Source organism: Lepus europaeus, chromosome 15 (assembly GCF_033115175.1).
Source record: "Lepus europaeus isolate LE1 chromosome 15, mLepTim1.pri, whole genome shotgun sequence".
Lineage (NCBI taxonomy): Eukaryota > Metazoa > Chordata > Mammalia > Lagomorpha > Leporidae > Lepus > Lepus europaeus.
Window position 1 is genome coordinate 4,103,861 of NC_084841.1, and position 14,469 is coordinate 4,118,329.

General features: G+C 55.8%; 1 protein-coding gene across 1 annotated transcript in view; it reads left to right on the forward strand.

Annotated features, from left to right (window-relative positions):
• Nucleotides 1-190: 190 nt before the first annotated feature.
• Nucleotides 191-14,469, forward strand: part of SRD5A1 (steroid 5 alpha-reductase 1) — a 29,729-nt gene continuing 15,450 nt past the window's right edge. The window contains exon 1 of the mRNA XM_062212147.1: nucleotides 191-592. Within this exon, the coding sequence (XP_062068131.1) occupies nucleotides 312-592 (281 nt within the window). The 5' untranslated portion in view covers nucleotides 191-311. The remainder of the gene's footprint in view (nucleotides 593-14,469) is intronic.

The window sequence follows — 14,469 nt, forward strand, 5'->3', positions numbered from 1 at the left end:
CGGGGAGAGCAGCTCCGAGGGTGTCCCCGGCCGCCGGGTCGGGGTCGGGCACGCGGGCTCAGGCAGCTCCGCGGACCGCCCGACCCCGGCGCGTGCGCAGAGCGGCCGCCCGGGAGGGGGCGGGGCCTCGACGCAGTGGGCGGGGCTAGCCGGCGGCCCCACCCCGCGCAGGTGACTCGCATCGCTCTGGCCGCGGGGATGTAGGCGGCCGTGCGGTCCCGGGGCAACCGGGTTTCCCGCCCCTCGGCCGCCGCCCTATATGTGGCCCTCCGCGGCTGGCCGGGCATGGAGCGCCCCGCTGTGCCCTGGCCATGGAGCAGGTCGAGCCGCGCGTGCTGGACGCGCTCGCCTACCTGGAGTGCTTCCTGGCCTCGCTGTGCTTCGTGCTGCTGAAGCTGCTGGGCTCGCCCTACGGTCGCTACGCGCCGCAGTGGCCCGGCCTGCGGGTGTCGGCGCGGGTCGCCTGGGTCGTGCAGGAGCTGCCCTCGCTGGCCTGGCCGCTGTACGAGTGTGGCCGCGCGGCCGCGGAGCGCCTGCACCACTGGCCCAGCCGCGTCCTGCTGGCCATGTTCCTGGTCCACTACATGCAACGGTAGGGCCGGGCCCGGGTCCCCTGGCGCGGTTGTGTAGACACCAGTAGGGGTCGCCCAGCCCCGCGCCCCGGCTCCCCTCGCTGAGATAACGGAATCGAGTAGGGTCAGTCTGGAGGGGGTCCTGCGGGTGGTGGACCGGGGCTGGAGAGCCTGTTCCTGACACAGGGAGCCTGGGGTTTGTTCCTCTGGGCCAGGACTGCGTCTCCTACCCCGGGTGTAGGACCATGGCCTCCAGTGAGCCCAGCCGTGTTTAATTTAATTGAAAGGCAGAGTTACAAAGATGGAGAGAGAGAGAGATCTTCCATCCACCGGTTCACTCCCGAACGGCCGCAAGGGCTGTGCCGAGCCGGAGCCAGGAGCCAGGAGCTGCCAAACGTTTCTACTCCAGAGTTTTAGCTCTTTATCTCGGCTGCTGTGTGTAGGGAGTCGCTGGCACTTTAGGTAGGGCGATTTCCTTTTGCTTCTTGTGATAACCAGACACCATGACTTGTTGAAGTAACTTAGCAGAAGGGGAGCCCCCCTCCCCCCGGGGGTTTGGCTCTGCTGCCGCGTCCTCCTTGGGTTCCCCGGGCGGGAGGCTGGGCAGGGCCTGGCTGCACAGGGAGACCTGAGCCCCTAGGCGTCTGGATTCCCTGTGTGCGCTCGGTCTCTCTGGAGCCCCCAAGACCCTGGGGGTGGGGGGCGGCCTTCCAGGCGAGGACCCTGAACACAGAGGCCTGAAAGTGACTTCTGCGTGGCTGACTTTCTGGGAAGATTTCTTTTAAGCATCCGGCTCGGAAATCGTCAGTCCTGTGGGCTTTTGCACAGCCAAGGCAAATGATTGACGGAAAATGTAGTCAGCGGTGAGATGGTTCACTTGATACGCAGAAAAGCCACTCAACTAAAAAGGATGTGTGTGCATCGGAAGAAGCTGAGCTCACTGGCCATGAACCCTGGTGACCCAGAGTTCCAAAGAATTCTGTGTGTTTACAGTTCGCAGGCCGCTGCCTTCGCTTGGTGCCTCACATTCCAGAGAGGAAACACAGGCTCTTAGCGCCCTGAACCCGTGTTGGCACCTGGAGGGGGCCCTGTACTAGAACCTGGGTACCAATGTGTGAAGCCAGACCCAATGAGGATAGAGTCCTCCCTCTGGTTTCCTTTCGCTCTCTCAAAGGTTTGCCTACTTGAAAGGCAGAGTTACAGAGAGAAGGAGAGAGATCTTCCATCCACTGGTGCACTCCCCCAAACGGCCACAACGGCTGTGCCAAGCGAAGCCAGGAGTTTCACCAGATCTCCTATGTGGGTGGCAGAGGCTCATGTCCTTGGGCCATCGTCCGCTGCTTTCCCAGGTGCGTTAGCAGGGCACTGGATCACAAGTGGGGCATCCAGGACTCAAACCAGTGCCCACGTGCGATGCTGGTGTCGCAGGCAGCTGTGCCGCAGCACCTGCCCCGTCCCCAGGCTGTTTGGACGAAGATGCTTAAAGCAGGGGGGGAGGCAACTTTCAACAAAGACCTGGGGAGTACTGTGTACCCAGTCTTTACTGTCAGGCTATTGTGTTTTTGTAAGGGGGTCGGGCATTACTGTAACTTGAGTGTCAGTCATAGTCTCCTGCCTAGAGTTCCCCAGACCCTATGTGTGCTTCTCTGATGGCTGGAAGCAAGCTTTGGGGCCAGGCTGCCAGACAAGGCAAGCTAAATCACAGAGAGATTCTCCTGGGATTATCTGGCAACAGCAGAGGATTGCAGTGGGAAGCCCGGGCTGTCATAAAACCAGGTTCACGCTCAAGGGGGTTGGCAAGGCGAGGTTTTCAAAGGGCAACGAGGAGATTACACAAGACATTTTGTAACTATAATCTTTGACTATAAGGGCGCCGTCACAAGGGTGGCGTCAGTCTAACACTCGGCAGATGGCTGCCGGGCGGGTGTCCTTGCAGAAGTATTTTTTGGGTGAGGTCACGGTGTCTGTGGTGCAAGGTTGAGGTACCACCAGTCTTTCAAGAATAGTTCTTGTTACCAACCACACATGTGCGATCCCCGCCTGCACAGCTTCTCATTTACTTGTTTATTTAGAGGGTGGCTAGGATTTGCCAAAAATGATTCCATTTTGATTCTGTGAGCTTGCACATTTTGATCAAGATCTTTGACAGCATCGCTGATGGTCTCCCTGTGCCAGGATGGAGCTGTGCTGGTTGCTGGGCTGGTCTGACCCTGTGGGGCACGGAGGAAGTGATTAACAGCAAGGAATCCACGTCAGAGCCTGGGCGTAGCCACAAGGAGGGCTGGAAGGGAGTGTTTGTCGGGCCAGGACTGCCTGTCTACCTGGAGTCCATCATTTAGTCCTCTGTTTCATAAGCCTTGGCCATCATCTGAAGGTGCTGGGCCAGTGTTACTTCTGCAGAAACTTGACAGACAAGGGGCGCAGACGTTTAGGAAGGAGTAATTGAAACAGAACCAACACAAGCAAAACAAATGCAGCTTGTGTCGTAGCTCTGGGCGTCGCGATAACCGGCTGGAGAAGTGAAGAGCTTGTGGGGACCAGAGTCCGGCCTCGTTTTGTGCAGTGGAGTCTCGTGTCCCCAGATGGATTTATCCGGGTCCAGCATGCAGCATTAGCACTGCGCATTTCCTCATTCAGCCCATGAGTAATCGAGAGCAGTTTTACTATTTAATATCCCAGGGCTGGGCTGAGTCATGAGAGTTGTAAGAAAGGACCACTAGTGTCACCTGCACAAAGTTGCATGGAGGATGTTGCTGCCCAAAGGTGTCCTGGGTCCGGTCCTGACAAGTCACAGTCAATTCGCGGTCAATGTCTATCAACCTGTGAAAACATAACCATGCCATTGTCCTGTCCCATGAGAAAGGGTTGGTAAACAAGGAGAGGTTAAGTGGATTAAGAGTCTGGTGATCCGGAGTCTTGTCGCATCACCCTGGGAGAAGCTGTGCGCTGCAGGGGAAGGTCGAACCCTACGCGGTGCTTGGCAGATCGACTGTGCCTGTGCTTGTGTGGTGCGGTTTGGCCAGCTTACCGTGTGGACAAGGCTTGCCTGGGGTTGTCCAGCTTCAGCTCCCAGGGCCGTTGGAATGAGTTCCTGTCCTTGGGCAAAGAGTCACAGCCAGGTTGGAGAAAACTAGCAGAATTTAGGATCCAGGCCAGGATACAGGTAGGCAATGAGAAGTGGAAAACAACCAACAGGGCTGCAAACTCACAGCGTGTGTGCTGTGGTTTCCTTTTTTGTTTTGCCAGGAAAGATGTGTTTATGTCCAGAAAGATGTGTTTCCTCATCAAATGTTTTTTTCAGTTTGGAAAAGCAGGCATTTGCCTGCAGACTCAGGTGTGTGTGTGCGTGTGTGTATGTGTGTCCGTGTGTGTGCATGCATGTGTCTGTGTGTGCATGCATGTGTCTGAGTGTGTGTGTCCGTGTGTGTATGTGTGTCCATGTGTGTGCATGCCTGTGTCTGAGTGTGTGTGCATGCCTGTGTCTGAGTGTGTGCACACGTGTGTGTGTGTCCTTTGTGTGCATGCATGTGTCTGAGTGTGTGTGCATGTGTGTGTCCGTGTGTGCGTGCATGTGTCTGAGTGTGTGCGTGTGCACACGTGTGTGCGTGTATGTGTGTCCGTGTGTGTGCATGCAGGTGTCTGAGTGTGTGTATGTGTGTCCGTGTGTGTGCATGATGTGTCTGAGTGTGTGTGTCCATGTGTGTGCATGCATGTGTCAGTGTGTGTGTGTGTGTGTGTGTGTGGTCTCTTCTACAGACTTTAAGAAGTCAAGGGTACCTGAATTTACGTTTAGCACTCACAGAACTGCAACATGTCAAATTACATCAGAAGTTCACTTTAAACATCTCATGTTCATTCACTTCATGTGTTTATTTTTTACCATGCAGATTACATACAGAAACTGAGCTATTAGACCAGCATAGTCATCGTTTTAAGTGATGTTTCTTGTCAAAGAAAAAAACTTTAGAAGTGAAGTTGCTGTGCTTGATAGAAAGGAAAGAACACTGCATTGTACTCTCTGCTACACATTTTTTAAAGACATAACTTAGAGAGCGAGTGAGAGAGAGCAGAATGTGGGTGCACGCTCCCTCTCACTGCTCCACTCCTCAAATGCCTGCAATGGCCAGGGGCCAACCCAGGTCTCGCAGGTGGGTGGTAGGAGCCCAATCATGTGAGCCATGACTGCTGCCCCCCCACCCCAGTTGCCACCACCCCTTCCAGGGTTTCTGTGTATATAGCCATTGTGATTTGGGGACATTTAGATTTTTCAAATGGTAAACATTTTCTGTTCTACCCAAGCGGCTAATTCATTAACAGCTATTTGACCTAAGTTGGTTAGCACTTGGGAGAGAGTCCTACAGGATACAGCATGTGGCATTCTGCTCTGGAGATCAGCTTTCGCAGCCTACAGATGTTCGGGTGCAGGGCACTGCCGACCCTGCCCAACCCAGGAGCCGTGAGGGAGCCAGCAGCTCACAGACCTCAGTAGCTGCACCCAGAGCCCTGGGCTGAACTGGCAGACGGTGCAGGAGTGGGGAGGACCTGCCTGGGGAGTGGGAGGCTTTTGTCCAGGGCTTTCTGCAGTCCGTGGGATGGGACAGAGACAGTGGCTGACCATTCAGGGGCCATGCCGACGGGACAGTCAGCTCCTTTTGGAAAAGGAAGGGGAACATGTGGCATTTTCTACATGGTCCAGGCAGCTTTGCAAGGATGGGTGGCCGGCCTGGCCCTGTGCTGGGGATGTGGGGGCAAGACTTTCCCTTGGGCATCGAGGAGGGAGAGGCACGTGGTGGAGAATCTACAGAGTCTTTTGCCACGAGGGCCTGGCCTGCGAGGGAGACGGAGACAGCTGTGAGGAAGCATGGACAAGCCGCCGGGCCTGGCTCGTCCCCCGCAGAGCAGGCATGGGACATTTCCAGGAATGTCTTCCATCCTTGGCCAGCAGCGTGAGTGTCTCCAGCTTTGGCCATTTGGGGTGGCTGCATCCCATGTGCATTGAGGCTTCCTCCCCCCGATCTCAGGGGGCTGGAGTTCTCAAGGGCAGCTGTGTCTGTCCCGAGTCTGCTGTGCAGGGAGCAGTGTCCCAAGTGTACCCAGCTACCTGTGACAGCCGGGCTCCCGCTGCCACAGCCGGGCCTCCTACATCTCCGTGCACTTGACACTGTCCCGTCACCTGGGGGTCCAGGCCTGAGTCTGTGGAGACTTGGCTTTTCTGCCCTTGCCATCCTCTGTTCCCCGTACCGTGTCTGCACCGTGCTCTGCTCCCTCCTTGGCTCGTGCTGCCACCCTTACACCTGCTCTGCCGGCCACAGCCGTGGGCTCCCGCTGTCACCGGCAGCAGCTCAGGTCTGCGTGCCAGGCTGGAGTCCCTGTGGCACGTGGCTCCCCGCACTGCTGTGTGACCTCATGCTCCTTTCCCTACAGCCAGCAGATCTGTCCAGCGTTTCCTGAGCCCCGGCTCCCTTCCCACCCTCAGCAGTGAGAGCTGTAGGCTGGGGACGATTTCCTCTGGCTCTGGACACTTAGGAAAGAGCCTCAGCGTGCCCCAGCATGAGAGGCTGCTCGCCCTGGGTTATCTCCCACATGAGGGTTAGCTGGGCCCCTGAGTGCAGCTAGCCAGATGGCCGGAGGACTCCTCCTCCTCACAGCTGCTCCGAGGTTTGGGCGCAGTCACGCCCATGTCCCCTGGGATTCCGCCGCTGGCCTTGTCGCTGGTTGGAGTGCCTCAAAGCACCCCACCTGCTTCTGACACCAACTGTGCCCCACAGTCCTAGCAGTGATCTGGGTGTGGCCTGGCCCAGCCTCTCTTGCCACGGGGCCTGCACGATGCTGAAGCACAGCACAGAGCCAAGGGTATTGAAAGACAAATGTGGACACGTGAACATGGTGAAGAGTTTGAGCAGACACCATGTGACTCAGCGCTGAACACGGAACTGGCTTCTGAGATGGCCAAACCCTGAGTGTCTTTCCAGGGGTGTCTGAGGCAGAGCTGGTCGCATTTTGACCCTTGGCAACGAGTACTTCCCCTCCAGCCCTTCCCACGCTCAGCCGATGGCATCCGGCAGGTGAGTGGGGGCAGTTCCTTCCCCACCGGCGGCATTTAGCAGAGGCTCGACCTGCTAGGTCCAGCAGTCCAGAAGCACGGAGGCCCTGTCTGCCGGGGCTGAGAAGTTCTCTGCTTCCCTGGCCTGCGCTGGCCATGCCCACAGCCCCACGGTGGATGGCAGCAGACACACGGGCAGGCTCTGTCACCCGTCCTCACCCTGGGCGCTTGTGCGATCCTCAGGCTCTTCTCGGCATCTTCTCCACTGGTGTGTGTGCGTAGGTGTGTATCTGTGTGGTTAGTGACTAATTTTGCCTTGTTCTCCTTGAGTCTTTTCTTTTTTTAAGATTTATTTATTTATTTGGAAGGCAGATTTAGAGAGACAGAGGCAGAGAGAGAGAGAGAATCTTCCATCTGCTGGTTCACTCCCCCAAATAGCTGCAACAGTGAGAGCTGGGTCCATCTGAAGCCAGGAGCCAGGAGCTTTTTCCAGATCTCCCACGTGGGTGCAGGGGCCCAAGCACTCGGGCCATCTTCTTCTGCTTACCCAGGCCATAGCAGAGAGCTGGATCAGAAGTAGAGCACCCAGGACTTGAACCGATGCTCATATGGGATGCCCTAGTCCTGCAGGCAGTGGCTTTACCCACTATGCCACAGCGCCAGCCCCTCCTTGAATCTTTCCAATCAGCAAGTGTAGCTCTTCAGCACAAATATTTAAGTTCTGCATCTCGCTCAGCCAGCCCGCTCTGGTTCAAGGAGCTGAGATGGGTATCCGTGTTCACCTGCATACAAACCATGGTTGGAATTGGGGCCCATGGTGCTGCATGGAGGAATTCAAGACAGAGCATTTAAATCCCCCAGGTTCCCACGCTTTCCAGCCTGACCACTGCCTCTGCGGTGACCAGTGGCCACGTCCCTGTGTCTCGCTGAGCTCCCACATCCTCATCTGTGAAACAGGGATCATAGAGACAGCTCTAGTATATAAAAAACAAAGCAAAACAGCAGGCGTTCGAGGTGGGGTTAGGGGATGCTGGGAACGTGTGTAGCAGGTGCCAGTAGAAGATGCGCTTCTGTGTTAAACCTCAGCCGGCAAACGGCCGCTGCTGGAAGGCTTGTAGCTTTCCTGGTAGTGAACCGCTCTGTGAAATCTGAGTCTTGTTTCTTTTTGCGGAACAGAGAGCAAGCAGAAGAGGAGAACTGTGACATGGCAGAGAACACACTCTCCAAGTAGTCTCACTCGTCCTGAGATTAGTCACAGACAGAGTCCCTTTGTTGTTCTCTGGGCTCCGGCTCTTCCATATCTTCTGCCTCGTTATCCAGAGACCACACAAGGCTTTCTGGGGCAAGTGCTTCATCGTTCCTCCTGCAGGTGGTTTCTGTCTGAAGAGTTCCAGCTTCTGGCTCAGAACCTGCTTTTCCTGACCGGGAGTGAGGAGGGCGGCCAGGCCCCACCCCGCCTGCAGGGAGGGCTGCTGTGAGTGAATGAGACCGCAGGTGAAAACTCACCGGGTCACCTGTGCCTGTCCCTGTGCAGCCTGGGTGCCAGACCACTGGCCTGTGTCGGCCCATGGGTGGTCAGTGTCAGTCCTTGTCATGTCCGAGGCTCACCACCAGTCCCCAAGAGGGCTCTGTTGGCCCCAATAAACTGCCTGGGCCAAGTGCAACTTCTCGTGTGCTGTTGTCCCCCGGGAGCCTGGAAGAAGCCCAGGGAAGAGCTGTAGCCAGGACTCCCATCCCAGTTCCAGATTGGCCCTGGTCAAGGACAAGCTTTGCTGGCCACAGTTACATGTGCTTACAGGAAAGGAAAAGAGGTGAAGCTGAAGAGAAAGGACCTAAAGGAGAAAGACAACCCCAAAATGCCAGCAGCTGAAGGCCTTGGCAGGTGTGTCCCCAGGGCCCAGCGGTTGGTCTGTGTCCAGCTGGTGTGTGTCCAGGTGATCCATGTTGGAGTCTTCAAGGGCGGGGGGAGGGGTGTGCAAGGGAGGCTGGGGGCATGGGCAGACCCCCTCACCTTGCTTTCCCGGTGATCCCATGGCCAGGCCTGTGGACATTGAGGCCATCACTGCCACCTCCCAGGGCAGGGATCAGAGGGTGACAGAGAGACCTGCGTGGATCCTGCTGAGGCCCAGTTTCCGGTCCTTGCCATTTTTCTGACATTGGCATGAGACCACAGAGGGGGCAGCTGCCCTCCGGGCTCCTGGGTGCCCGAGCAGATGTCGGGTTCCCTGACTGTGTATGTCTCCTCACCCACAGAGCCCGGCCCAGGCGGCAGTCTGCAGCGAGGGTGCTGGTGCCCGAGCAAACGCCTTCGCCAGGGAAGGCAGAGCGGCGCTTGTGGACCACACAGGTAGCGCCAGCTCACAGCTAGCCCTGCAGTCGGCAGGCTTCCCTGGGAAGGACTGGGTAGTGTGCATTTGAGCTTTGTGGGCCAAGAGACTGCATAGATATTCAGTGAGAAAAAGCACACGTTCGGGTCTCTCTCTCGGCTGGCACTCAACCGGGAGAAGCCGTGCTCAGCTCGAGCGCCACGGTCAACAAGCTCCGTGGTGACAAGCTGCAGAAATCAGAGTCGGCGGCTCCTAGGCACTCCCAAAGCTGAACCCTGACCTCACGGCTCAGCCAAAGGAGCTGAACATCATGGTGGCCAGAAAGCCATCTTCATCCGTGCCCCCGGTCCCCAATTCTGGTCTTTCCAGAAAGTCCACTTGCAGCTAACGTGAACCAGAGAGAGGGCTCAGCAGGGAGCATGTTGCCGTCATTGCTCAGAGGAGAATTCTGCTCAGGAAGCATACACAGAAACCCCCAGGAAGCTGCACCATGGGCTCCTGGGGGCCTGGGCCCTCTGAGGCTGTGCACAAGAGAATCTGCTCGGATCTGGGCAGCAGCCGGCTCGGAGGGGCTCGTCCGGGCAAAGCAGCAGCGAGCGGTGAGACTCAAGGCTGGGGCACTCTCTGGTGTCCATCAGAAGCTCCCATGCAAGGATAGGAATTTTGGGTTCCCAGACTTTCCATTTTTTTTAGAAGATTTATGTATTTGAAAAGCAGATTGATAAGAGATGGAGCCCTTTCATGGGCTGGTTCACTCCCCAGATGGCTTCGACAGCTGGGGTTGGTCTAGGCCAAAACCAGGAGCCTAGAGCTCCGTCTGGGTCTCGTGGGTGGCAGGGACCCCAATACTTGGGCCATCGTCTGCTGCATTCCCAGGCTCGTTAGCAGGGAGCTGGATCAGAACTGGGGTAGCCGGGACTCTAGCGGCACTCCAGTACGGGGTGCTGGCATTTCAGGCTGCGGCATAGCCCACTGCAGCGCAACACTGGCCCCTGGCGTTCCAGTTATAAACAGAAGTGACAAGTTTTCCCAAAAGCATTGGTGACTAAATTCCGACTGTGTCTTCATGCCGTTTTTGCAAGAGAGACCTAGTGAGAAAAGTGGGGCTCTTTTTTTTGATTGAGGGAGGGGAGGATAACATTTCACCTGCTGGAGTTCAGAGGGCACACTCCCATCATCCAGATGTGTGTACTTGCTCACAGCTGGTGTGTAATGGGGCTTTGTGGGTTTTATCTGTGAAAATGCAGATGTTGGGGCTGGCACTGTGGTGTAGCGGGTAAAGCCACCACCTGCAGTACCAGCATCCCATATGGGTGCCAGTTCGAGTCTCAGCTGCTCCACTTCCCATCCTGCTCCCGCTAATGTGCCTGGGAAAGCAACAGAAGATGGCCCAAGTGGTTGGGCCCCTGTACCCACATAGGAAACCTGGAAGAAGCTCCTGGCTCCTGGTTTCAGATCGGTCCAGCTCCAGCCATTGCAGTCATTTGGGGAATGCATCAGTGGATGGAAGACCTCTCCCCCCACCCCCGCCTCTGCCTCTCTCTAATTCTGCCTCTTAAATAAATCTTTTAAAATGCAATAACATATAAATGCTTAGAACAGAACTTGGCCTTCAGTGAAGTTTGAGACATGTCAGCTGTTAAAAAAAAAAAACAGAAAAGAAAATGCAGATGTTGTTGTCGGTCGACCAGGGTGTTCTGAACCCCGCTGGGTAGCTGCCATGTTCTGTGTTCTCACACTGCCAATCAGAACCTTCCCATGGGGGAGGAGAGCTCAGAGCCTCAGTGATAGGTAAATGGGTTTTAAATATGGAGACCCGGGCTCGGCAAACACTAATGTACCTGCCATTTGACCTGAGAAATTGGACCCACTGCAGCTCCACGTGGAACTGCAGATCACTTGTCCTGTTTTAATTTTAATAGTGTGGAAAGTACACAAAGCACCTTGGCCTGGCCGACATGGCCAGTTGTCCTTGGCACGACACAGAATAGGCTTTGCACCCGCGTGCTGTTGTTTTGACATTTTCAGTTGAATTCATTAGGCTGCATCGTCAAGTCTGCCACCAAACTGCTGCCCAGCGCTTCAAGGCCACACCACTTGTCTGGAGAAGTTTCAGTCTTGGGTCCAATTCAAATAATGCAGTACAACTCTACTGAGCCGAGCAGGTGCCGTGCCGCAAGGCAAGTCAGGACGTCACGCTTGCTCCTGACCAGAAGCCCCAGAGCTAGTGGTAGCTCAGGTCCTGGTAGACTGGATTTGGCCTGGGGCCGTGGACTGCCTGCCTAGACTCCCACCACTATCACTGGCGTCCACACGGTCAGAAGTCAGCCCCGAACTCGGAACCAGATTGGGAGAAGTCGACCAAAAGCTTCCTGCCCAGGATTCTCTTGCCCAGAGGGACGGTTGCTGCGTGCGCCGCGCCGTGTCCCCACCCCTGCCACCCGCGAGGTCCCGTGCTGCTCCATCCCTCCCTGCTTTTTAAGTCGGTGTGCACAGCCCCAGGTCCTCCTTTTTAAGTGGGGGTGCCCAACCCCAGGTCTTTCTCGAGCCATTCCGTTTACTCTCTGCAGGCTCCCCAGGTTTTCCCTTTGGAACCCTGCCTGTCTGCACTGAGTTCATGGTGGCTTTGTTCAGCTCAAGGGCCCGAACCTCTGGGAACTGAGCACGGGCCACTGCATATCTGTGGCCTCCATGTCCGGGTTCAGCCAACTGCAGATCATAAATGTTTCTCTTAAAACTGCTGGTACAGGGGCCGGCACTGTGGTGCAGCGGGTGAACGCTCTGGCCTGAAGTGCCGGCATCCCGTATGGGTACCGGTCCTAGTCCCGGCTGCTCCTCTTCCAATCCAGCTCTCTGCTATGGCCTGAGAAAGCAGTAGAAGATGGCCCAAGTGCTTGGGCCCCTGCACCCACCTGGGAGACTCCGAGGAAGCTCCTGGCTCTTGGCTTCGGATTGGTGCAGCTCCGGCTGTTGGGGCCAATTAGGGAGTGAACCATCGGATGGAAGATTCTCTCTCTCTCTCTCTCTCTCTCTCTCTCTCTCTCTCTCTGTGTAACTCTGACTTTCAAATAAATAAATAAATCTTTTTTTAAAAATGTGCAGACGGCTTTCCTCCTCATTGTTCCCAAACAGTACAGAAAGACAGCCGCAGGCATGCTATTTGCACTGGGTTAGGCATCGTAAGGCCCCTTAGGAAGATGTAAAGTGTACAGGAGGGTGTGTGTGCCTTCTCCACGCCACGTAGAAGGGACGTGGCCCACGTGGGCTTTGGTGTCCTCGGGGGGTCCTAGATGCCCCCATAACCATTCTGAGGGACCCCTGAGCTCCATCTCACCAGGTGTCTCTAAAGCAGCTCCAGGCCCTGCTGCCCCACAGCTCTGACTCCCTGCCCTTTTTTCTGCATTTCTTCAAACCCAGGTTCTAATACTCTGTTCAGGCCTGCAGTTAGCCTGCTGGGGAGTTTCCTGAGGCCGGGGCTCAGAGGGGGGCTTTCTTTCACGTTCCTTTCCCAGTGGGCTGCTTAGCCCTGTGCTTCTCCTGTGTGCACCCGGGGACCGTGGGAAAGCCACTTTGCCTTCTGCCAATGACTTTTTATCTTCTTGGTAGAAGTCAGAACTTTCTGGGGAGACCTGGGGCAGGGCACTCCCTGACAGCCGTGGCTGCTCACCCTGGCCCCAGACACACACATCCCCTTCAGAACCCAGCCTTTCCAGTGCCCGGTAAGTGCTGGTGGGGGCGGGGGAGGGTTGCAGTGAGCCTGCCTCCCAAATGGCAGCCACCCCCGCCAGCCCCTTCCCCGCTGAGTCGCAGAGGGGACGGCTGGGGTTCCCTGTTCCCGTCCATCAGCCTCCCGGCACCATCAGAGCCTGCAGGCAGCCGACGACAGCTGTGGCTCGGATGTGGCTTGAGCATTTGCCCCAAGGTTGCTGTGTTGGGAGCTGGGTGGTGTTGGGATGGTGGGACTTTGAAGTGGTGGGGCCTGGGACTGGGTTTTGGCACAGTGAGGTTTGCAAGTGCCGGTACTGGTCCAACTCCTGGCAATTCGGCTTCCAATCCAGCTTCCTGCCAACGTGCCTGGGAAAGCCACAGAGGAAGGCCCAATGGCTTGGGCCCCTGCCATCCTGTGGGAGACCTGGATGGAGTTCCATGCTCCTGGCTTCAGACTGGCTCAGATCTGGCCATTGCAGCCATCCGGGGAGTGAACCAGCAGATGGAAGATCTCTCTCTCTCCCCTTCTCTGTGATTTTACCTTTTTGAAAAGCAACTAAATCTGTTTTAAAAAAAGAAGTGAGGCCTGGTAGGTGATCCTTGGGGCCCTAGGGAGCTTCCCCAGGTAGGGCTGAAGACAGCTCTTGTGAGCCTCTGAACTCTCACCCATGTGAGTTGTAAACCTGACCCCAACCCTGAGTCTCTCCAGCTTCCTAGTTTGAGATGCAACCTTTTCCTCCCATGGGCACACAAAATCCACCGTGAGGCCCGCAGCAGAGGCTAACCCCTGGGAGCCAGCCTCCATGGCTCTGAGCTACATCAATCCCTTTGCTTTATGCAGTTGGCCTGCATCAGGTGTTCTGTTGTAGCAACAAAAATCAGGCCAATACAACTGCCTCCCTGCTGAGGGGTCTAAATGGATGATGCTTTGTTTCCCATGAGCACCTTGTCCTACACCTGAGTGAACTCTTCTTTGGGATTCTGGCCTGCTGTGGACCCCTGGGAACGTCTCCCAGGTGCTGAGTGAGCCCTGCAGGGAGACAGTGCCTGGAGGATGCATGGCCAACATTTCTGTTATTGTGCTGATAGATTGCTGTTAATAATCAATGACTAATGATGATTGGACCCTGGAGTAGATGTCCAGAATGGTAACAAAGAGCGAGCTTTTAACATTTTGCTGCTGTGTTAAGGTATAATTTATAAATATCGAAGGTCACGTGTTTTCAGTCTGTGGTTTGAGGAGTTTTGGTGATGGCGTGCAGTCATGTCATCTCACCGAAGTCAAGAACTAGACCAGTCGTATTCCTCTGAAACAATTTCCCTGCCTCTCTTCACGCAGCTCCCTCCCTGACCCTGGCTTTGCCCCCTGTAAGTCCCGTAAGGCCAAGCACAGCCTCACGGTTGACGTACATGTTGATGTCCCCTAGGAGCTCCTTCGAGCCTCTCTGCTTAATCCCCTCATCCCCAGGCTAGATGTTCCTGTGCTAGAATATCCAAGTCCAAGTTCAGATCCTTCCATTGATACAGTGTGAGTCATGCTGTCTGTTGCTTCTTGGGTCACCGTTGGTCATCCACATCTTTCAAGGACCGGGTATACGTCCTCAGGCTGACAAGCTCACGGCTAGTGTCAAGCTCACTAGTTCCTTGTGTTCTCTGCAGACTTGTAGCATGTGTGGTGATGTCCTTTTGCACACTGCATACATTGATGTTACAGAGAAAACCCAAGTGCAGTAGCATTTTCCACCTTCTTTTCTTTTTGAGTTTCGAAGTGAGAGCAGCAGAACCCGAACAGGCCAATGGTGATGGTGATGTGCACAGG